The sequence below is a fragment of the Empidonax traillii genome, unplaced genomic scaffold, assembly GCF_003031625.1.
Source record: "Empidonax traillii isolate 1590-97213 ecotype Southwest subspecies unplaced genomic scaffold, ASM303162v1 scaffold99:size1466351, whole genome shotgun sequence".
NCBI classification, from domain to species: domain Eukaryota; kingdom Metazoa; phylum Chordata; class Aves; order Passeriformes; family Tyrannidae; genus Empidonax; species Empidonax traillii.
This window is the reverse complement of record NW_020955292.1, coordinates 459,652-484,173: the sequence shown is the minus strand read 5'-3', so window position 1 is coordinate 484,173 and position 24,522 is coordinate 459,652. Positions and strand designations below refer to the sequence as shown.

General features: G+C 41.3%; 1 protein-coding gene across 8 annotated transcripts in view; it reads left to right on the top strand.

Moving 5' to 3' along the window:
• CIT (citron rho-interacting serine/threonine kinase) overlaps positions 1-24,522 on the top strand; it is a 72,339-nt gene that overhangs the window by 36,032 nt on the left and 11,785 nt on the right. For 5 of the 8 annotated variants that reach the window (XM_027881921.1, XM_027881919.1, XM_027881920.1 and 2 more), the window contains 18 exons: positions 997-1,113; positions 1,520-1,629; positions 4,014-4,188; positions 5,543-5,740; positions 7,953-8,006; positions 15,504-15,701; positions 16,197-16,390; positions 16,911-17,046; positions 17,437-17,541; positions 18,643-18,783; positions 18,955-19,062; positions 19,746-19,908; positions 20,155-20,319; positions 21,475-21,612; positions 21,878-22,058; positions 22,293-22,384; positions 22,676-22,780; positions 23,657-23,826. In XM_027881921.1, the coding sequence (XP_027737722.1) occupies positions 997-1,113; positions 1,520-1,629; positions 4,014-4,188; positions 5,543-5,740; positions 7,953-8,006; positions 15,504-15,701; positions 16,197-16,390; positions 16,911-17,046; positions 17,437-17,541; positions 18,643-18,783; positions 18,955-19,062; positions 19,746-19,908; positions 20,155-20,319; positions 21,475-21,612; positions 21,878-22,058; positions 22,293-22,384; positions 22,676-22,780; positions 23,657-23,826 (2,550 nt within the window). The remainder of the gene's footprint in view (positions 1-996; positions 1,114-1,519; positions 1,630-4,013; positions 4,189-5,542; positions 5,741-7,952; positions 8,007-15,503; positions 15,702-16,196; positions 16,391-16,910; positions 17,047-17,436; positions 17,542-18,642; positions 18,784-18,954; positions 19,063-19,745; positions 19,909-20,154; positions 20,320-21,474; positions 21,613-21,877; positions 22,059-22,292; positions 22,385-22,675; positions 22,781-23,656; positions 23,827-24,522) is intronic. The other 3 variants (XM_027881923.1, XM_027881922.1, XM_027881924.1) reach the window with 2 other exon arrangements.

Here is a 24,522-nt window from a genome sequence, read left to right as displayed (position 1 = left end):
AGGAAAAGAAGAGAAGTAAGAAGATTTACTGGCGGATCAGAGCACGTGGTAATCAGCAGTGAGAGGAGAGTGATAGAAAGCAAGATCAGGAAGATCAGATGTAGATGTTGGGAAAGGAGAAGTGGTGATATAAAAGCTGGAAAAGAGGATAGGCATTGGAAAATGAATAAAAAGAAAAAGAGAGCCAGTGTATTATGGGGACCTATTTTAGAGGGTTTAATAGGAGAAATCAGGAAGCCAGATGAAAAAGCTTCAAAGGGATGAAAGAGAACATGGGGCTTTTGTAGTTGGAACAGTAAAAAATATCCTGTGGTGTCCAGAATTTGTGCCTCCAAAAAACTTCATTGAAGGGAGAGACTTTCAGTTTAATAACTGATTTAGAGCTCTGGACATGGACACACACACGACAGGCATTTAAAAAAAAAGTGTAACAATTAATTACTTTAGTGCTGTTCCTTATGACAGGTATTTGTGTCACAAAAAGAAGTTTTTTACTTAACTGTTAGATTTGGTGTCTCCAACTGGAAGAATTCCTGTGGTTCCCAGTTGCCTTTCTCATCCACCCTTATGGAACTCACAAATTACTTTGGAGCTGTATTGGTAAGGCAGCCAAAGGATGGGCACTTTCTGACTTCCCCTGCTGTACATATTTTGGAATAGGGAGTTTATCTGGGTTTTATTTGCATTAGTCTGGAACTGTTCTTGAACACAGTTTATATAGCCTAAAGTCATTTTTAAAAATCTACACTGTCTCCATGTCTATAAAATTCAATCATCAAGTTCAATCTTCAATGATAATTGAGGGAATGCTCTTTTCTGGAGTTGGCTCTTCCATGGATTTCATGCCATTGCATCCTGGGTTTAATTTTGGTTGAGATGCGATCAACTGCTTAAAAAAAAAAAAATAATTCTGTCTTATCTTGATGGTTTTCTTTCTGCTTGCCCTTTGCCCAGTGAAACAGATATAATTTAGACAAAAGAAATGTCTTCATTTAGGTGTTGGAAAATCAGATGAAGAAAGACCTTGCAGATAAGGAAGCACTTGAGAATATGCTCAGAAGGCACGAAGAAGAAGCACGAGAAAAATGCAAAGTCCTGGCTGAGCAGAAGGCGGTATGTGCTGTTGAACTGGAAATCAAAGCAGCTGGAGGGCAGCTTTCTGGGGCTGATTTCAAGCAAGATAATCTTGTTTGAGGTTTGGCAGCGCTGCTGAGCTGCTTTGAAGGAAATTCACTGACTAATGCTAATTTTAAAAGGCATGCTTTTTAAATTCGGAGTATCTTCAAGAATATTTCCTTAAAATTAACCATGCAGCTTGCTGTGTACCCCTCATTTTGATAATACAGTGGTTGCTTTTGTTCCTAACATTAAAGCAGCAGAAAGCAGTTGTAAATGGCTCCAGGAATTGCATCTTCGATGCTCCTTTGGCCGTTTGTTCGATCTTCTTTCAGTTCTTCTTGTTTCTAGAAAAAGTTCAGGCTTTTCACAAAGTTTATTTTTATGATCACTTGTGTTTCAGATGATCAATGCAATGGACTCCAAGATCAGGTCACTGGAACAGAGAATTGTGGAGTTGTCTGAGGCCAACAAACTGGCAGCAAACAGCAGCCTCTTTACCCAGAGGAACATGTGAGTGTGGCAGTCACTGCTGACAGGGCTCAGGAAGAGACCTTAAGGTCTTTTCCAATCTGAATGATTCTCTGATTCTCAGTGTACAAGCAATTCTTTCTTGCAGGCCTGCTGTGCTCCCTGCTTGTTTTTCAGTGATGTACTTTCAAAAACTGTGCTTGTTCTTCCCATACCTGTGGCTCACTGTGTATTTTGTGTTTCCTCAAACATGACTGGGAAAATTGGTTTGTGTTACAGGGAGTGTTTACTTTGGAGCCTTTCCTGAGGAAGGTGATTTGTGCTGGTTTGCTGGTTTTGTATGTTAAATGAATACTAATAATTTTAATATCCAGAATACCTCTGGAGAAGCATATATTCCTTTTTTTGAACATAAATACTGCTGATAGATTTTATATTTTCCTTGGTTCCTGTGACACATGATGTTGAAATTGAAAACTTTAAATACTTTTCATTCACAAACATCCCATCCTGCCTGGATTATTTGATACATCCTGCAGGGCAAAGCTAGAGCAGTTTATGCTCTTACTGAGTTCAGAGATCCACCAGCTTTCCAGTGTCCATCAGCTGCTGGTTGCAATGTCAGGTAGTGCCCTTGTGAGAAGCACTTGGTTAGATTCCCCTCTCATATGGAATAGAATCAGACAAGGATGAGTTTTGGCAAAGAGCTGCCTTGGTTTTATTCCTTTTCAGTGGTGATTCTGCCTCCAGATCTGTAATGGCTCTAATTTTCATTGTATTTCAAATATCTGGCAAGTTATTTTAGCCTGAGCAGCCAAAAATATTCACAGGGATAAGCGAGGAATTAAATTGTGTTGCTTTATGCTCCAGATGACCTCTAGTTAATCACCCAGGAAGTTCACTGAGGCAGCAAAAGCCATAATTTACCTTCAGTCTGAAATAAAACAGAAATGTTTTCCCAACATGTACCTGGGAATCATTTGGAAGGTCAAGTGTCACAGTCATTGGTCTGACTGAGTGGAAGAACTTAGCTGGGCTGGGTGCACCCTCTGAGAGCAGAACACTTGACTGAAGAACCATAGAACCCAAGAAAAACATATAATAACATTTTAAGACACTTAGAATAGATTACTGAGAGACATATTGTCAAGTGATGTTGCTTTGCAGGATTGGTAGAAGATAGGACAGAATTAGCAACATTTTGAGAGAAAATTGCTTTATTATGCATGCAGAGAGTTAATGAATTTGTGCTTATTTTGTGAATTGGGCTGGTGAAAATGTATAAATTGTTGTTGGACTGCATTTTGAATGCACAAAAGCTGCAGCTAATCTGAGCATTTATCAGGAGGAGAACTGGTGATTAAACCCTTCAGAGGAGAAGGGAGCTCTGCAAGCTCTTGTTCCAGCAGTATCTGAGGAAACCAATGATTATCAGGTTCCTGAGAAGATAGCCCAGTAAACAGTAGGAAATGAAATAACACCATTTGACAGTTCTGGCTGACAATAATCTGTAGAGGTAAATTAAAAAAAAAAAGAGAAAAGGTGAAAGGGTGCTTTTGCTTGCAATGCACAGAAATGTGAGTCAGAAGACTAAAGTCCTATTTTTAGTTTTGTTAAGTCTTTCTATTTGATCTTGGGCAACCCACATAATTTCTCTGGGATAGGATTAATAACAGCTTATCTCACAGTGAACTTCTTAAAATATTAATTCATTAATATATGTAGAGCTTTGTGAGGCTTCTAAGCAGAAAGCACACCGTGAGGCAGAATTTCCCAGTGCATGATAACACGATTCCAGGAATTGTAAATAACGTAGAAAGACCCTTTTTTATTTTTATTTTTTATTTTGAGGGTATCCATTTCAAATTGTGATAATTAACCATTACCAGCTCTCAAAATTCTTATGAGCACAAGTAATTGCTTTTGTTCACTTTGCAGATTAAGAATTTGATCAGAGACAGCAAAACTTCTCAGCAGTGCAGGTCAAGTTCTAGGTCCATTACAACGTAAAAAAGACCCCAATAAACAACCCCAAACACACCACCCCAGTCCTGCAGCATCTCATTCCTCTTATCTCATGGAAATACACCGTGAGAAAACAACTCTGCTTAGCATTTGTTTTTTCCTGTATGGAAAAACACCTAACAAGGAACTGAAGAAATGAGAAGAATGAGCTGCAGCTCAAATATTGTTGTGGATTCCCCTGTATGAGCTCCATTTGTCTGGGCAACTTGCAAACATGGCATTTCAGTGCTCTGGGATATATTGATGAATACATTAGTATTTTTTATGTTTAGTTGGGGTGTAGAATTTAAGCTGTGAACTGAACTGTTCACAGGAAACTTGTGTTCTTCCCTACTTCCCCCAGTGAAAGGACATTTATTAGGGACATTTTGGGTTTGTCACTTGGGTGTTTCTCCTCTCAGGAAAGCCCAAGAGGAGATGATTTCAGAGCTCAGGCAACAGAAGTTCTACTTGGAAACACAAGCTGGGAAGTTGGAGGCCCAAAATCGAAAATTAGAGGAACAATTGGAAAAGATGAGTCACCAAGATCACACCGACAAGAACCGCCTGCTGGAGTTGGAGACGCGGCTGCGAGAGGTGAAAACTTGATTTAATCCCTCCCAACAAACTTTCCTGAATGTTATCCCATTTTGAGCAATGTAGTGAGAACTAGAATTAAGTTGTTTTAGTGGTATTTGAAAGTGTATTAATTTAGTTTGCTCTAACAGTGCTTTCTTTTCCCCCTAAGTAAAAAAAAAAAAAAAAAATTGCTCACTAGAAGGAGATTAAAGTAATTATTAAGGACTTGTCATTCTGAATATCTGATTTTAGATCATCTTGCTTTCTCAGAATCTTATTTATGTGAGTTTTTTTCTGCAATATCCTTATAATATTGTCTGGGTAGAGCATAAAAACTCAGCTATGTCCAATGATCAGATTAACCACAGCCTTAGAGTCTACAGCACAGAAAGCAAAGGACAGCAGGATTGCTGTAAGAAAACAGGGGACCTGTTGCTTCACACACTTCTTTTGGAGTTTTCTGGAAAGAAAACCAACAACAATATGAAAATATAAATTTTTAAAGATTTGTGATCTGTGCCTCATTTTTTACTTTTGTATCAGCTAGTTTGGATCCACTTCAAATCTCCATTTACCTTCTCCACTCTCCCCTAATTTTTAGCTAAGACTGGAATCTTGCCTTTAGCTAAAGGGGTTAGAAAACCATGTCCTTGTTTGACCTGAAGCTGGTTGGGACCAGTGGAGGATTTCTGACAGGCTTGTCATGCATCTCCAGCACAACAGACAGATTCCCTTGGGATAACAGACAGCCTGGAGAAGGTGCTAAAGTTTGGAATTGATTTTGAGCACTGAGCTCTGTTCTGCTGGGGGTTCATTTCTTATCCAGGAAATGATGTGTTTATTACCCCTGAGAATGTTGCAAGAAAACCTTCATCAGGAGCCACTCAGGTAAACCCAGAGCCAGATGATCTGGTGGCTTTCTTTGAAAGGAATCTGAAGGGAAGATGAAATATGGAAGTCAACTGCAAAATGTACATAACATTTACATAAGAATAAACATTAGTGTGGACATTTCTGCCTAGAGATTCCCAAGTAAAGATTCTTAAAGACTCTCAGTTTCAGTGAAAAAAGTTCGTCACAAACTGCTTCAACGTCTTGTATCAGTGTTTGATACGTGAGGTTTGAGTTAGAGCTGGAACTGTTCTTGTGCCCTTGTTGTTTCAAAATGGCAGGTTCCTTTTTACCTCCTTCCAAGCAAACCAGTAGTTTTTAGGGAGTAGACAAAGCTGCATCCTTGGCTTCTCAGTGACTGAAACAGGGTATAAGGATGTGATTTTTGGGACAGACATGGCAATAGCATCTTAAAGCGAGGTCTGAAATGCCATTACATCACCTTCGTTAGTAACTTCTATTCTACTTTTTCTTTCTTCAGGTTAGTCTGGAGCACGAAGAGCAAAAGCTGGAACTGAAGAGGCAGCTGACAGAGCTGCAGCTGACCCTGCAGGAGCGGGAATCTCAGATCACGGGGCTGCAGGCGGCACGGACAGCCCTGGAGAACCAGCTCCGAGAGGCCAAAACGGAGCTGGAGGAGACGACGGCTGAGGCAGAGGAAGAGATCCAAGCCCTCACGGTGAGCCCTGAAACCTGTGCTGGGAGCTTGACATACAGAGCAGAATTATGTAGGTGCATGTTTCATAGAGGGGTTAAAATTACTTATACTGTTACATTTTAATTTTCAGAATTGGATATGAATTGTGCCTTGTGTTGATAGAGGCGGGAATGGCTAAAATGCCAAATTATATCTTTAACCACGTGAATACTTCTTAGTGATGGTTCATTGCTGCCAAAACTGATTGATGGCTTGTAGGAGCATTATTACTTTTGTATTGAGGTGAAGGTTGCATCTGAAATTGGTATTTTTAGGAGTTTTACTCTGTGATTTACTTATTTAAATGATAGCTCGTGAGTTTAAAAGTACCTGATGATCATAAATGTTTTGATTATTTTTTTTCCTATCAGTTACCCTGCTTTGAGGATGCTTATTCGGGGGGGGGAACAACCCCACCAAATTCCTAGGAAAGAGTGTTCTTAGCACATAATGCTTGTTTCATTAAAAATTGTCACACGTGTCTTGCAGTCTCTGGTGAGGTGTGTGAATGATAGAAATTAAAAAAAAAAAGGTTCAAGTCTTGCCACCCTCTTCCACCCCAGCCCTCTGTAAATGAAATTCTAGATTTATATGTTGCTGGTTGCTGTCTCTTGAGTACAAAAGCATGTTTTCAAACTGTTGGATTCGAAGAAATATTTCCTTCCCAAAAGATTCCCAGGGTTGTGGGGTAGAGAGTGGAGATGACCTGCCACCAGCTAAACCCCCTTGAGCAGCAGCCTTTAATGACCTTCAGATCCTGTTCTTTGGAAGCGTTGGAATGTGCATTCTCGTGCTCCAGTGGCCTTTAATCAAAGAGCTGTTCCCAGGATTCCTGCCATTGCTGTTTTTTGGAAGGGGTGGGGGGGCTCAGCTGACGTGGGTGCTGGAATTGTGCTGATGCTTTGGTAGATGAATGGGAGAACCATTCCCTCAGTCCTAAAGCGGGCACAGGCTGGGCAAGTGCAGCGACAGCATCGGGGCCTGACAATAACTGAGCAGAACATGGCAGCGGGTTCTTTTCTGCTCTAAACTGAGGCGGTCCCCTCCCAGCTGAAAGCTTTGCATAACAACTCATATCCCTGCCAGTGGGCTGGTGATGTGCTTGATATCTTTACCCAACAGTGAAACAGATGAATATTCATGGCCTGTGTTCACTCAGTCATTGCTTCAGTGAATTTGGCAGAGTGGTCGTGCTCTCGGAGCAGCTGCTGTGAGACAACCCAGTTCGGTGGGCTGGGGAGAATTCCTCTCATGGATTTTTGTTTTATATACTTCTTTTTTTTTTTTTTTTGGTTTGTTTTTCACCTTGCCTGTTGTGGTAAGATAGCTTTTTAGCTCTCATATTTGACTTCTGCTGAAGAGTTTTTTCCTGTTTAGTCTCTTGGCTCTAAGGGAAATGGTTCTGAATGAAGAAAGGTGGCTGGATGTGCCCATGCACCGCTAACCTTTACACAGGTTACCTTTAGCACACGACATTAGACACTTTTTAAATCCCTTGGATGAATTTTGAGAGAGGCCATGAGGCTGAAACAAGAACTTTTTGCTTTGTCATGCTTTGCTTGTCAATTAGGGGGTAAAATGGTGCATGCAATCCTGCATTCTTTACAAATCAAGTGTTTGCACTTTTCCATGCTTTGGATGCTGTCTTCCAAAGAATTGATTATTGTGTTTTATCGCTGCTTTCTAGAGAGGCTCGGGATTAAAAGGGACTTTGTGGTAGGATTCAGGTAGATTGGCAGAGCTGTTTGGGATAGCTTGCACGGTGTATCATTATAGCTTTTCTTTGCAAGCATTAAATTGTATGCAGTGTTTATTTCCTATGAAATACCAATCTGGATATGGGAGTAAAACCAACTCAAATTGTAATGTCGAGAATGTACAAACTGAAAATGGGATCAACAAGTCTTCTGGTGACCACTTCAGAAGGAACCTGTTGTCACATAATTCCATTCTCGAGTTTGTACATTTTTCTCAAGCAGTTCAGACCTGGGAGCCATAAAGTGTATTTTTGATTAAGTAGGATGTGACTTTTGCTAATCAGTTCTTTGCCACTGCAAAGTGCTTTCACAGCCTGCAGCATCTGCCTTCCAAACTTTGCTTGCTGGTAGATTGTTCTGCAGTTTGTTTAGCAACAGCTGTTGGATTCGAATTCTAATGTATGAAAAATTGATGATGAACTTCTTACCTCCTTTAGGCACATAGAGATGAAATCCAGCGTAAATTTGAAGCCCTTCGTAATAGCTGCACAGTGAGTATTAAATACAGATCCTTGGATTATTTTGAAATTAAGGATAATGGAACAAACGATTTCCTCCTTTAATCCTTGATGACACCAGTTCCTAATGTGGACTTCTGGCTTCAAGGTGTTAGTAGGACCTGGATGGATTGGATTTGATTTCTTTTAGGTTTCAGGTAAACCTCAACTTTGAGGTTTTAGTCTGATCATGAAATTCACACTATTCTTCTTTTTGGAGAAGAAAGTAAATTAAAATATCTCATTGCAGTGCAGCTAATAAGAATGGTGTAGCAGCTGCAAAAAACCACTGTAGGTGAAGATCTTTTTTGCTCACAAAAAGAAAAGATCTACCTGTCCAAATCCTGAGCTGCATTGTAGATCTAGGCCAGAGTGGGTTTTAAGGAGGATTTTAAGACTATTTGAAGAGCCAAGGAGTGTTGAGGTTCCAAATAATACACTGACATGTAGTTATCTGCCTAAAGTGCAGAGAGGACTCCAGGATCTGAGTTTTCACCTTGAGAGCTTTGACATGTTTTCAGATTCATTTCATCAGTCCAGGACAGATGTCCAAGGGCCTTGCCTATCCACAGGGATTCTTGCAGTTTAGCACAATCTTCACACTTGTCTGTGATGGCTGATGGAGGGCATCTGCCTTCCAATGACATGGATTACACAAGTGTTGGATCAGCAGGGATTGCTGATCACTCGGGGCTTTTTCTCCTCACCCCACCCTGTAAGCAGGGATTAATTCTGGGAGTTTTTTGTCTTGATTGCTTCCTTATTTTCAGTGATTTCTTCAAATTTAGTGCTGTAGGACTAAGTATCTGTACAAGTTTCCATCTTCCAAGGATTCCTTTTCAGGATGAGAGTCATTCTGTTTTCCTCCCTTGCTCTTTTAGCACTTCAGCAAGGCCATTCTCCTGTTCATGGAATATCCAGAGATGAAGAAATCCTGCACAAGAATCTTTACTTTTTTGTTCCCTTCTTCATTTTCTTAGGCTGATCCTCTAGCTCCACGTGTGCCATCATATATCTTACATCCAGAGCTCTTCTGCTCTGTACCTTTTCCTTCCCTCAGAACAGCAGCTTTCTCTGCAAACACTCGTGACCTCCATGCAGGCAAAAAGCAGATGTGCAAGCAGTGGCTTCTGTTCTCTGCAGGGCTGGCTGCCTTGCAGAGTCTGGAACTCATTATCCAGCAACACTTTGTCTCTAAGTGTGCTGAACAAGCTCCAGCAGCGAGGAGCGACCCATAACATTTCCAGAATGTCGAGAGCTTCAAAGGTTCGGCATCAAAGGATTTGTAAAAGTGTTGTGCATTGTAAGGCCCTTCAGTGGGATAAGTGGGATCAGACATCCTCATCAATAAGCAATTAATTAAATAGTTCCTAAATGAATAATACATGCTCATCATACATTCTCTTTCCAGCCCAGGAGAATGCCATGTATAATTTAACTGACCATGGACAGAAACTTTCCTGTTCTGTGTTATGAGTGGTCCTGGCTGTCCATCCTTCTGCTGAGGAGCACTGAGAGGAAATCAGAGCAATCTTCTGCTGCCAGTGAGGGTCAGGGGACACTGATTATGGTGCCTTCACCAGGTGTTTCAAGCTCATGTTTATCTGATGGTAACCAGTACGATACAGGCTGTGCTTTTTTGGTGACCATGTGATTATTCCACTTGAAGGTGATTGGAAGTTATACTCCTCTTAAAATCAGACAGCACTCCAAGGGAATAATTGTAATATGCTACTACTTATGCAGCATGACAATGGATGGGTTTATTTTTTTAGCAAGTTCTCAAAAGATACCCTTTTTAAGCTGACACAAACTCCTTGAATCAGTCTGGCAAACTTTGGTAGGGAATTATTTTTATTTGATCTTGCTGAGAAGCCTCAAACAGCATAAGAATTACGAAAATAAGATTAGACGGGAGAAAATATTGAAATATTGAATTACTTCAGTACTTCTGTAGTATTCAAAAGATAAATAAAAATACTTAATCTACTTTCTTTGGTATTTTTTCTGTCTCTCCGGCTTCACAAAGGTCACAGCTTCTGATTGGAGAGAAGGCTTAACTCAAATGTGTGTCTGCTTTCCTTGTATGCTCATTGCACACTTGTTAGTCCTTTTGCTGAGGTCTCTGTGCAAGGAGAGATTTTTTTAGGTTCTCTTGTTTGTTGATTTTAAATTTGCTTCTTTTGGGGTCATACACAGAGACCATTGCTGTGGTGTTGGTCCCACTTTCTGCCTTGTTTGTGAGTTTCTCTTCAGTTGCTCTGATAGCTCTGCTTTGTTCCACCTTGTGACATCTCTCTTTTATTACTGGGGCTCAAAAAGAAAATGCTAAAATTTGCTTTCCCTGTCTCTCAGTTGAGGAAGAAATAACAGGATACTTAATTACAACCAAAATTGTAGATTGTTGTACCTGCTGCACACTCACAGGGCTTGTGGGCACACACAGAGAGTGGTATTTTATCCCAGTCTTCTCACAAGGACAGCTCATCCAGCAACTCTGCTGAGGGAGAAGAACTAATTCCCTACATCAATTCTATCAAAAATGTGATCCATTTGAGTGTTGGAAGTATTTTCCAGGCCATCAGAGAAAGATCTAGAAATAAAAGGCATTTTTAAACAGGAAAATTTACATATTGATCATTGTTTCCAGATGCCTCTGAATTATGGATTGTTCTGGGATCATCAACATGTGTCAGGTTAAAAATACAACTAACTTGTCCAAATAATACTAGAATTGTTTCAAAAAAAAAACATATATATAATACGCAGACAATAAAGCCTTTAAATATTTAGAAGAAAAGAATCCTACAAAGTATTTACACTCAGCTTGGTAAAATACTACAGAGCCACCATCTGAATTGTGTAAATTTCTCAGGTACAGGCTGTTGCTTTTACTCTAGAAACGAAAATTTCTTAACACTAATTGGATATTGCATTTCCATTTATTCAAGTTTTCTCCATTAAAACAAAGATTATCTTCTCTGCTTGAGTTTGTTTTGTCATCATCTTGTGTTCCCTTTTAAGGATTACCAGGCCTGATTCTGCCCTTGCCCCTGAGATTGGAGAGTGAGGCAATAATTGTGTGAGCCCATCAGACATGTGTGTAATTTTAGTCAGGCATGAAGTCTTGCTGACTTCAGTCTAAGACCCTGACTCCACATTGACTCAACGAGCTGGCACATCTGTGTTCCTGACAGCTTCCAAAATGATATCTAAAAATGTTATATACTTTGATGCTCAATTATGTTTCAGACTAAGGGGATCTTGCCCGCTGGGACAAGGCAAAATACCCAGGCAAAAAGTTATGTGGCTTTGTTAAATTTGTAAAGAAAAAAAAAAGAGAAAATTGCTGTTGGGTGGGAGAGGTTATTCTGATTCTCATTTCACAGAAAATCTGATGGCACATACCAGTTACAGGCAGAGATTGAACTTCTGTAGCTTTCGAAAAGTCAGAGACCTCTGGGGTGTTGCTGTGAAAGAGGTTGATGGGACCTGCACCATGGACAGCATCTCCATGATTTCATTGGAGGATGAGGCTCCTGGTTGGTAGAGGAGTCCAGGGACTGTGTGTTTTGATCCTGGGTGGGTGTGGGAAGGAGAGGAATGCAGACAGTGCAGTGCCCTACCCTGCAGCTCCCAACAGAGCAATGTCCCTCCAGCCAAACCTGATGAGTTTTTGGAGGCTGAGATCCCTGGATGAGGTGTGTTTCAAGGCACAGATGTTGTCTGGCCATGGAAAGGGGAGGAAAGTGGGGCATTCATTGTTATGTCTGGCTCAAACAGGTAGAGATGCAATCTCTGTAACCCTGTTCTGGGCACTCTGCTCCCTTGCAGTGCTGGGATTTCTCTGCCTGAAAAGCTTCGTCTCTCAGATCCAAATGTGAGACACAGCAAGTCTGATGTCTCCTCTTGCTTCCTCCTCACAATAATTTGGGGCTGAGAGACAGCTTTTTATTGTTTCCTATTTACTTCTGACAAGTGGCTTTCTAGTAGAGATCAGTGAGGATGGGGAGGACTGGAAATGGAGAGAGGAAAACTATTAGTCTGGAATTATGTTAAACTCCAAATCACATGCTGCCTAAAGCATCCCAGAACAGTTTCCCTTGCTGTGTCCTTGCATTTTTCTGCATGGTTGTTGGCGGCACCTGAGAACTGAACCATCTTTATGAAGGAATAAGGCTATGGAGAAGTTTGCAAGCTGCAGTTACTGGCATATAAATAAAACCGCCTTCCTTTTCTCCTTTTCCTCGTTACTTTGCCTGTGGTTTTGATGTGTGGAGCACATGGATTAAATTCTGTACAGTGTGTCTGGTATGCAAACCTAACCAGCATGGCCCTGACTGCTTGTTGCTGTGATGTTTAGTTTGATTTATGGCTGGAGAGGTTTGTAGGTATAACAGCTGGAGCAGAGGAACACTCTGCTCTCCTCAAACTGTGCAGTGTATGGTCCCTTCTGCTGAGGAGCTGCTCTGCTTGGGTTGTTTTGTTTTCTTTAAAATGAGACAGAGTCTTCTGTCTCTGTATAAAGATAAGCTGAGTGCTTCGATGGGGTGTGTGGGGAACAATCTGCCAAGATGAGCGTGGTGTAGTTAGATGATATCTCTGTTTTGTGGATTAGTTGTGATGAAGATGGGCATAGATTGAAGAGAAAATTCCAGTTGCTCTGTGAGTGATGCTGCAGTGACACAGATACAGTGGCTGCCTAGATTGTCTAGAATTGCTTTTCCAAGCTTTCAAGTGTTTAGTTGTTTTGTAAACTTCAAATGTGAAGATTTTTATCATTACATTACAGGTTTCCAAAGAATGTAATAGTGTTTTCTTACAGACTTTCATATACTTCAGATTTACCTTCAGAATAGCTCAAGGTTGGTTTGTTTGGGTTAGGATTTCTTGTTTTGTTTTGTTTTGTTTTGCCTGGGGATTTCCTTAACTGAAAAGAAAAATACCTAAAGATATCAACTCTTTCCAGGTGCAGGATTCTGGCATAGGTTGTGTGACTGTATTTATGCCTAAGGCAACACTTCCAATTAAATGTGGTCTTTTGGTTTGTATTTTCTTTTTTGTTGGATCCCAGGACAGGCATTTTCCTGTGTTAGTATTACCCATTACTCTTTAGGCTTTACAGTATTAATAAACTCTCTAACTCTGTTGGGTTATACATAGCTGTAGGTAGCTTTTAAAAATTGGATTTGGTAACAGATTCCCCCTTTCCCCTTGAAAAATGGAAAGTTGTACCAAGAAGAACAAATTTTCTCCGGTTAAAAAAAATTAAATTCATCAATCTTTATGGATTACATTATATAGGTTATCATATAGTTGGAATTTAAGCCAGGGCATTTTGGGATTTTCAGTAAATACACTGTTAGAAAAATATTCAAGAAAGGAGATCAAATCACTCCTTCTGGAACCTTCCTTTCTTAAATGCTTTATTTGTCTGAAGTTTTCCAGAAATATCCTACTAGGTAAAATGTAGCAGTGAAATACAAAATGATTTGATTTAATTTTAGTTATATTCAGGGAAAGAAGACAAAATCTTAGAACACAGAATAAAAGAAAATGGGAGCTCAACTTCTAGCCCTTAAGGAATAAAATCCACTTGAAATGCAGCCGGTTTTAATAATTCATTAAGTAGTTTGACACATTAACTCTGCATGTAACTTCACCCATTTTGTGTTTCCCCCATCTCTGCTTTCTTGCATTTCAAAGCTAGTTTAATACTTTTTATAGAAGTCCTCGTATTAATATATAAAATAGATGTGGAAGAAACCATAGATGCATAAAATCCATCCTCAAACTGCTTAGATACACGATGTAGTTAAACATAAAAATAAAACCAAGTGGAAGAAAAAGGGAGTTTCTTCTCTGGCAGTCAGCTGAGATCTCAGCTGCTGTAAGAATGGTAAAACACCTCAAACCCAAATGTTCTTTTGCTCCTTTTTGTTTGTGTAAATACATATCTGAGCTCTCATCCTTGTGGCAATACCAACACTAACACCCCCCTTTGCCTTCTGGGGGAGCTGGATGCAAACAGGGCAGGACGAAATGTGTGCTTGGGACGGGGCAGGGAGGGCACTCAGGAACCAGCACAGTCAGAGGCTCGTTAGAAATGGGGTGGTTGGAAATGTGAATCATCTCGAGCCCACCCTGAACAAATGGGTGGCAGGAACTCCCCTTCATCCAGCAGGGAGTAATGGCTGGTGGACTTTTTCTGCTTACAGTTTAAAAACCAAAGACTGTTGATTTAGGTCTAGGAGAGGCATGGTAAAAAGCTGCCAAAATCTGTGTTACAGATTCTTCAGAAAGAAGTGGCTGTCATCCTTCCAGAGAGCTGAGAAGAGCTGTGTGCTCTGTCCTCTGCTGCTTGAGATATTTAAGTCCTTGGCTTGTGTAGGAAATTGGAATATTTAAATTTGAATGTGTGGCCAACTGTGCTCTGGGGTTTCATTTTTTTCCCATTTAATGAAGTATCTTATTCACTTTTCTTTGACATCCAGGCGAAAAAGCCTCCAGAACATATTTTTGAGAGTTGAATATGGATTGTATAGAGTTTACCAGTTTCTGAAATTCTTTTTATGGAGCTGATTTCAAGATTATACTGAGATTTCTTTTTCTTCTGTTGCGGTGACGTTGCTTTTGAGTTAGGAGGAGGTACATGTTCATCCCCCCTGTGTTCAGGCCTTTCATTCATAAAAATCAGATGAGACTGTGAAAATGGCTCACTGTTGTTTATATTTTTCTTTAAATTTAAGGGGAAAGTGGTTTAAAGCGTTAAGTGGAATGCTGTTCTGATTAAACAAAGTTTCCACTTCACCAAAGGCAAGGCTATTGGCCTTGTTGAGTGTTTGTTTTCACTGGTTTTCTGTTAATCTGTTGTGTTACCACACTAGTTCCTTTCCTCGTGGTCCCATCCCATAATGCTGCTCCTTTGATAGAATATATTTCTTAAAATTCCTCTGCCTTTGCTGCTTGCCCACGGTGTTACACATAACAACACAAGCAGTTCCCAGGGGTATCCATCAGCTTTTACTGCCTCCACTGCAGCTCCCAGTCAGTTAAACTTTCTCAAATACCACTCTTTGAAAGCCTCTCTGAGAGGTATTGACCTCATTGCTTTTAGGGGAAATTGAGGCAAAAAAAGAGTAAAGTGCTTTGGCAAAGGCACTGTAAGTCAGGGCTGGGAATCCAAGCAGAGCTCCTGACTGCCAGTCCAGGGCTTTAACTACGAGAGAACTACAACAGTTCTCTCATATCATAAATTGCATTGTAGCGTATTTACACTCTGAACAACCACAGGTTGTTTTCTGCAAGAAACAAAACCCCTCTTCCTAAGTGAAGTACACTCCTATGCATAAAAATCTACCATTTGCAATATTACTTTTGTTTAAATTTGAAGAAAAGTGTAAAAGCCTGGCAATAAATGTTTTTGTGCGAGAACGCTTCTTCAAAACCCTGCACTCGCTGACACGGAATTGAATTTGTTTTTCTTTCCAGGTGATTTCAGATTTGGAAGAGCAGCTGAACCAGCTCACTGAAGACAATGCAGAACTGAACAACCAGAATTTCTTCCTGTCCAAACAACTCGACGAGGCCTCGGGGGCCAACGATGAGGTCGTGCAGCTGCGAAGCGAAGTCGACCATCTCCGCCGAGAGATCACCGAGAGGGAGATGCAGCTCACCAGCCAGAAACAGGTCAGGCTCCCCAAGGCTGGGGCATGACCTCTGGGTGACAGCTGGCTAATTATCTGAAAGGCAAAAAAAGTCTTTTAAATCTGGAAACCTGTAAGGAGTGAATAAGCTTGCAGGGGCAGCGGCCTGTGTGAGCCTTCCTTCCCAGAGCCATTTTGAGTGACCGGAAATTTTTGGTATTTCCCATTGTGCTTTTATGGAATTTCGCTCAGAGATTTCTCACTCTGAAGATATTTAGGGTGTAATTAAACATCTGAAGTTATTTATTCATTTTTTATTCTGCGACCCTGGAAATCTCAAAACGTTCCTAATGAGACCGAACTGACATTATCGACGATCACAAGTTGAATGTAGGGGAGCCTTGAAATAAATGGGTTGTGATTTACCAGCTTATGTTTGCTGCCAATTTGCATGTACTGTAATTTAAATGGTAAGGCTGAAGCTTAAAGTGCACGCTTGATGTGGGATGTGAGAATTGATAGGAGGATTTATTTTTAGACTATGGAGGCCTTGAAGACAACATGTACGATGCTGGAAGAGCAAGTAATGGACTTGGAGGCCCTGAATGATGAACTCCTGGAGAAAGAGCGTCAGTGGGAAGCCTGGAGAAATGTTCTAGGGGATGAGAAGTCCCAGTTTGAATGTCGAGTTAGAGAGTTGCAGAGGATGCTGGATACTGAGAAACAGAGCAGGTCTCTCTCTCTCTCTCTCTCTCTCCTCCTCCCCCTTTTATTAACTTTTATGAAAATGCTCTATAGAACCTAGTACAAAAATTATATTTAGCATAGGATATGGGAGTTGGAACTAAATATAAAATCTTGTGAGGTAGTTCTAAAAACGGTTTATTAGTTAGTAGTCATTCACCAGTGATATTGTTCCTTTGTTTCTGTGCAAGTGAGAGATTCATGGGGAGTGGTATTTATCACTGTAATTTTTAAAATGTCTTGATTTATTATCTTCTACTTTATTATATGGAAAAATAGTCTTTGTTCCTCACTGTTCCTGTGGGGTCTTGAAATTTTAAGGCTGTAGTTCCAGCAGGGGCAGGAACAGAGTTATATAATATAAAAGTGTTGCAGCAAACAGTCTGGCTTCAGAAAGGAACATCTTGAATTTGAGGCAACCCCTGAAAGAGCTCTTGATGCCACTGCCTGCTGGGGAGAGGTCAGGCCTGCAAGGAGTTGGGTAACGTTGTTTTCCATCTGAATGCAGAGTGAGAGCAGATCAGCGCATCACCGAGTCTCGCCAGGTGGTAGAACTGGCTGTCAAGGAACACAAGGCAGAGATTCTGGCCCTCCAGCAAGCACTCAAGGAACAAAAGCTCAAAGCAGAGAGCCTTTCTGATAAGGTAAGTAACTTTCAACCCTAGACTTTTATAATTAGATGAAATACTTTTCTGTTGATATTACTTGTAGAAATGTGGCCTCGAGCAGCTTTTCTTCAAGATGTTAAAGCAAATAAAAAAAACCTGGAGACTGTAGAATAGAATTCTACCTTCAAGCCAAAGACCTCAGATTTTCTTTGAAAAAGACTAAAGCAGAAGCAGCCTATGATTCCTGAATGATGAAGTCCTTCAATAACTTGCTATCTGCATTTGAACACTCCAAAATGTCATTTGGTTGGTTTTTTTTGCAAGTAAGGAAAGGATAATTGTATCATTTAGCACGTGCTTGGTGAAGTTGGATTTGAGGCTTGTGGAATGCTCTATTTATCAGTGTTATCTGTCCCACCTGCCTAGCTCAATGACCTGGAGAAGAAGCATGCCATGCTGGAGATGAACGCTCGCAGTTTACAACAGAAGCTTGAGACAGAAAGGGAGCTCAAGCAGAGGCTTCTGGAGGAGGTAACCTTGGAGACTCATGTTAGAACTTCAGAAGGTTCCACATCTTGAGGGGAGGAGGTTGTGTGAATAAGTGTTACACATCCATCCTTCTTCTGTATAACTGGGGGGAGATTAATCAAGGTGGGGGAGTTGTTTTTTCGCTTAAAACTTTGCAGAGTGTGTGGCTTAAAAACAGCTCTGGAGCCAAAGTGCTGGCAGTGCACAGGGGGAGGTCACAGGTGAGGCTTCTCACAGCCCTTTTTTATCATTAATTTGGGTCACAGGAGTTGGATCCAGGGTCACAAACCTGCACCATTATCAGGGAATCACTGAATTCAGACAGCGAGTCCCAGGTGGTGGGGGAAGAGGGTGCAGAGGAGGATTTCAGGGGAAGGGTGGTTACAGTAATTAGAGCCTTCTGGTCTTCTTGGGGTACTGGCAGGTACCCCAGAGCTGAGAACTCCATTATGCATCACAACAGAAGATTTCTGGGTCTTGCTTTATTACATATGACTGTTCATGCTTTTCCTACTCAGGGATTTTCTCAATAAAGTGTAAATTCCAAAAGAGTAGTTTGTCATGTTCCCTCTTCTGTTGTTAGTTAGAGACAAAGATGTAAACACTTGGCCATAATTTCCCTTACCTCGTGATTATGACTAGCCTGGTTTACAGTAAAGATTATTTTTTAAATTTTTTATCACAAAGTACTGAGATGGCTCCTGGTGGTTGTATAAAGAGCTTGAGAAAGTGGTATCAAGAAATTCTTCATGTGCAGTCTAATTAACAATTCTGTATGTGCAGTCTAATTAACAATTACAAGATTTTAAGTGCTCAGAAAAGCAAATAACTTGAACGTGCCGTTGAAAGAAATGGTGTTGCTACAGATTATTGTAAATACCCTACATAGAAATGCTTGTTTAGATTTAATGCACTCTGAAAGGAAGGGAATCTCCTAGAATGTTGTAATTTTCCAGCTTTTAAAGAATTGTCCGTTTACTTTTAAGTTCTGCAATGGTGCTTATTTTACAAGGAGTGATAATATTTAACTTGTTTCACTTGTTTTACTTACAAACAAGCAAACAGCAACCCCAAAACACTGGCCTTTGTTTTCCCCATTAACAGCAGGCAAAGCTGCAGCAGCAGATGGATCTGCAAAAGAATCACATCTTCCGTCTGACTCAGGGTCTGCAAGAGGCTCTGGACCGAGCAGATCTGCTGAAGACTGAGAGGAGTGACCTGGAATATCAGCTGGAAAACATTCAGGTGAGGGTGAGGGAGCAGGGCAGGACTCTGCCTCATTCCCTGGCAGGTTTTAGAATGTTCTACCGTTTCTGTTTGACACTTCCCCTACACTATTTTTTAGCCCTGTTTTGCTGTTATCTGTTTGTTTCTTCTGATAAGATGACGTTTCTTACACGTGTGTGTGGTTCACAGGTTCTCTATTCCCACGAAAAAGTGAAAATGGAGGGCACTATTTCTCAGCAAACTAAACTCATCGATTTCCTGCAGGCAAAGATGGACCAACCAGCAAAAAAGAAAAAGGTGGGTGAAGCAGGTTTGGGAGGCATGGAATTAAGTGGTTTTGTGATTAGTTACGTGCTGTGTATTCTTAATATTCTGTTTTATCTCCCTTTGTGTAACAAAATGTGTCCTCATTTAAGACCACTCCGAGTTGCTGAACGCAAACTTGACTAGGCAGAAGGTGTTCTTTGTGGCCTTTCCTGTATTTTGTTATTCCTACAACACTCAGGTTACAACCCAGTGAGGCTGTAGGAATAAAGAATTTTAAGCATGTTTTTTTTTTTTTAATGGTGAGTATATACATGTGTATGAACTTAGTGTGCATCTGGAGTGGTTTTCTTGTAGTCACAGCATAGGACTGATCAGTCAGGTGATGTGACTCGTGTCACATCCTTGTCATAAGCTGTTCTGTCATGTTGAATTAAGCAATTTAATTTTAACCACGTTATTTTGAGATCCTCTGTTTAGATGCTTTCGGACACTGCAGGTGTGAGTACTGACAGGTAACGTACGTCCCTCTTTAAATGAATCCATATCTCAACATTTTCTCTCCAGTGCCAGTTTTGAACTAAAAATCCATCCTTAAGCATAACAGAATTGCCATTAGGCCCTCTGGCCGGACTGCCACGAGCCAGTGTCACTTTGCCTAGTTTAAGCCATCTCTTGCTAGGAGTTAGGAGTTGTCTGTGTGTTTCTGTTGCTAGGGCCTGTTTAGTCGGCGGAAAGAGGACCCTTCTTTACCCACACAGGTTCCCCTGCAATACAATGAGCTGAAAGTGGCACTGGAGAAGGAGAAGGCTCGTTCTGCTGAGCTGGAGGAGGCTCTTCAGAAAACACGCATTGAACTCAGATCTGCTCGTGAAGAAGGTAGGGGTTAACAGAAAAGGCGAACCTGGAAGGAGACACACGTTTTTGGTCTGAAAACGTGCCTTTAATTGTGGGCCACTAGAGCAGTAACGTGTTGTTCAGTCATTGTCTCCTCTTGAGAAGATGCAATAGGGCTACTCTTTACTCTGCGGGTTGTAACTGCTGAACGGTCACACAGAAACACTGCTGTGAACTACTGTGCCGTGCTGGTTGTGTTAACCACAGTGACATTTATCTTGTCTGTAGCTGCTCATCGGAAAATATCCGACCACCCTCACCCATCCACGCCAGCCACAGCCAGGCAGCAGATCATCATGTCTGCCATAGTGCGCTCCCCGGAGCACCAGCCCACTCCCATCAGTCTGCTGGCTCCTCCCTCCAGCCGCAGGAAGGAGTCCTCCACGCCAGAGGGTAGGCTCCTGGCAGGCTTCTTCTGTCTATTATGTTGATGATATGTCTTTATTTTTAATGCCAAGCCCCATTTTTTTTCATTACAGGGTTATTAGATGATGAGTTTTGCTTTTGTTTCTTGGTATGAAATTCTGTTTGGATAATATGTTTCTAAAAATTTCAGTAAGGAAGTAATTATTAGCATGAGTTGTTTTAAGAGTATGTTTCTTTCAAAGGAGTATGTTTCGTGTTCTACTCTCTGCATTGACAGAAGGATTTATGGGTGTTTTCTTAGCAGTTAACATTTTCACTTGTTTGCAGATTTGTTCTGCTCAACAGAAAGTTTCTATCAAAACTTTTGGTAAAGGGAAGAGAGTTGGGTTAGGCATAAAAGGAAGATACCAGGTCAAAGATGACATTAATATCCTATTAACTAGAAAAAGGTGATATCCTTCCATATTTCTGAGAACGAAGGGGAGAAGATCATCAGAGAAAAATAAGGGATCGAGGACTCTGCTCATTTATTCTTGGTTAATCAGTGTTCCAGAGAGAGACTCTGAACTGAAACCTCCAACCTTTAGCTGGAAAAAGCCAGAATGCACACACTGGTCCAGCCCTGGCAGAGAGCTGGGGAGGCCCAGGGTGTGGTGAGGGTGGGTGGCATTGCTGTGGGGAAATGTCCTCAGAGGCAGCTCATGGGCAGGGAAGAGAATCGTGTCCATCAGTAAAAGACAATGCCTTGAAGGATAGATCCACTAACAGGGATTTAAGGTGCTTTATGAATGCAGGGGCTGATGTTACAGCACGAAGGCTGTAGGAAGAATTGTATTGATTACTCAGGAGAGGTGTGGAAGGGTCTGTTAGCTGTGAGCAAAGCACAGAGATTACCTTAGCACATCCGAGTGCAGACTTGAAATTTAGGTGGTTTGATTGACAAAACCTTGCTGCTCCAAACATGGGCTGTTACAGTTCTACAGTCTGTTCTACAGCCTGGCACCCGTTTAAGGTAAATCCTGAGGTTGTAACGTAGCTTGAGACCTGCGGATTGCAAAGGGAAACTGTGTTCAGCAGGGCCTTCACAGATACAGGGTCACTTTTTACTGCCCTAAACTGCCAAAACCTACTGTAACCCTGCTGTCCCAGCGTCCCCCTGCTGACAGATGTTGTCCCTTCCAGAGTACAGCCGCCGCCTGAAGGAGCGGATGCACCACAACATCCCCCATCGCTTCAACGTGGGGCTGAACATGAGGGCAACCAAATGTGCCGTGTGCCTGGACACGGTGCACTTCGGCCGGCAGGCGTCCAAGTGTCTGGGTGAGGGGGCACAACACAGCGGGGCTGGGGAGGGGGAGGAACATCTACAGCCAGCTAGGACAGGTTTTCAGTGCAAGCTGAGGAGAGGACTGATATGAAGACTTTGAAACCAATCGGTGCAAACCTCTTACATTAGAAATGGTCTGGTGGTTCAGCGCGCGAGGAGGTTCTGGGACAAGCCGGGCTGTGCGCGGTAGAAGTTGAGGCAGCTGTGTCAGGATTTCTGTGTCGCTTAACAGAAGTTCTTCTCTGTCCTTTTTGTCAGAATGCCAGGTGATGTGTCACCCAAAATGCTCCACTTGCTTGCCAGCTACTTGTGGGCTGCCAGCAGAATACGCCACGCACTTCTCCGAAGCGTTCTGCCGGGATAAAATGAATTCTCCTGGTCTGCAGCTGAAGGAGCCAAGCAGCAGTCTGCGTCTGGAGGGGTGGATGAAAGTGCCAAGGTATAACAGGAATCTTGGTGCCATATCAGGTGCTGAAATACTTGGAACAGTTCCTAATGTTATCCTGGCTCTTACAATGAGATAATTGGTACGTGCCCATTGCATGGGCATCACATTTACCACCTCCACAATTACAATTGCTGCACTGAACTTTGTCTTTCTAGGAGTTGAATGCTTGTTTTATGTAGGATCCGAGCAGAAAGTCCAACATGGCTTTGTGCTTATTTTCTTCAGGAATAATAAACGTGGGCAGCAGGGCTGGGACAGGAAGTATATTGTCCTGGAAGGAACCAAAGTGCTCATTTATGATGCAGAAGCAAGAGAAGGTAAATTAGCATTTCTAGGAAGAACCTATTTTTTAATCTTCAGATCTTGTTTGGTGAGTTGAGAGGCTTAAAGATTGTTACTGTTTGCTGTGGTCATATCTAATTTAGCTAAATCTCCAGTAATAAGGCAACAAGGTTGTTTTCCTAGAGCCTTAACCATTTTATTAGCTGGCATGTCATCATAATTCCAGCTGTGAAACATCCATTGTGCATCCACTTCACTTTGCTAGCACAGTTATTTTCTTGCTACCTCTTTGTTCATTCCTAACGTGTCTCCCCATTCCCCTGCAGCTGGACAGAGGCCTCTGGAGGAATTTGAGCTCTGCCTTCCTGATGGTGATGTAACTGTTCACGGAGCTGTAGGAGCTACTGAGCTTACCAATACAGCAAAGACAGGTGAGAATCTTACGTAGATGAGGTCAAATGGATTTCATCTGGCTTGCCATCACTTAGCCTTCTGCTTGGCTGAACAGAATATTCTCCCCTTTAACTTCCATTCTGTAACTCTGTAATTTTGAGGTTACCTCTATCTGAACTGGGGGAGTAGCTCAGCACTGTAGATCCAGTTACACACAGGCTGTTGCTTCTGTCGTGGTAGTTGAACTGTGGTTAAATATGAATCATCCACCCAAATGGAAGTAAATTCCCAGAGATTTGTAGCGTAAACACTCGGTTTATTTAAGTTTCTTCTCTCTCAAGTGTGACGTGTCATACCTCATGCCACCATTGTGCTCTCACCAGAAAGCCATTAACTCAGAAATACTGTGGGATGTATAGTCTCTTATTATGGAAAAATGTTGATGTGTTGATTTGTATGTACTGAAGAGAACTGATGATAAGATTCTGTATGTCTTGACTTTAACATTAAAGGATACAGATTGTTAAAAACAAAGGTTTCCATAACCAATTTTTACAGATTTTTCTTAATCAGTACAGGGAAAACTTTAGTCAACTGGCTGGTTTTGTTGTTTGGGTTTTTTTTTTTTCCCCACAATGGAATTTCTTTCTCTTTTGAATAAAAGACAAGAAATAATTTTTGTTTAGTACAGAGAGCATTGTATGTATGGATTGCATACATCCAGCTAATACTTAGTTGTAAGTAGGTAGACTGTGCAGGACCTGTAAAGGAGAAACCAGTGTATCAATTGCCATGGTAACATGTCATGATAAATACAACTTCTCTCCAATGAGGCTGAAAGGTGTTGATTTTAAGTCCACTGACAATATTTCAAAAACTAATCTAAGTCTTATTCTATCTATATAACATCTCAGATGTGCCATATATCCTAAAATTGGAGTCTCATCCACACACCACTTGCTGGCCTGGTAGAACACTCTACCTGTTAGCACCCAGCTTCCCTGACAAACAGCGCTGGGTCACAGCACTGGAATCAATAGTGGCAGGTGGGAGAGTTTCCAGAGAAAAAGCTGAGGCTGATGCTGTGAGTATGAAAGTTTCGTTTAATAATAAAATATTCTGGGAGGGAGCAGAGTTGTGAAAAATATGTTGTCGGTATTTGCCGTACTGAGGTTTAACTGAAGGTAAGTTATTGCTTCTGCCTTGTGATGCACAGGGTGAGCACCAGGGACTGGTTCAGTGTGGGACTGATGCTTTATGTTACAATTCCCTTCATAGACACAGGGAGTGTAGTAAGAGAATCCCAAAGTATCTCTGTAATTCCAGCAAAGGAAGAAAGAGTGGTTAGCACATGGTTTCAATCCAGTCTCATAAGGTACCACACAGAATGGGCAAAGAAATGAAAATAGAGAGTAAAAAGTAGAAACTCCCTCCCATTCTTATGGAGCCAGAGGTTTTGTTGTTTCTTGGTGGGGGGGGAGGTGTGTGTGTGTTTTTAAGTTTGTTTTATTCCTAACAAGAATAAAAAGTTAAACAGTTTAGGTTTCGGATAGCCTTTTTCACGTTGTTGCACTGATAACTCTATTGTCTGGTAGCAGGAGATTGGATTCTATGGCATTGCATAAGTGAATGTTAGCTCTGGGGGCAGGGAATATCTGACTAGCAGGAAATTTTCTTTTTTTTTCTCAGGCTCACATTCCTTTTGTCTGTGAGAAAAATACATGCTCCCACTAACATTTGTACTTATCTTAAATCCTTCCCCTAGGAAAATTCCACTGCT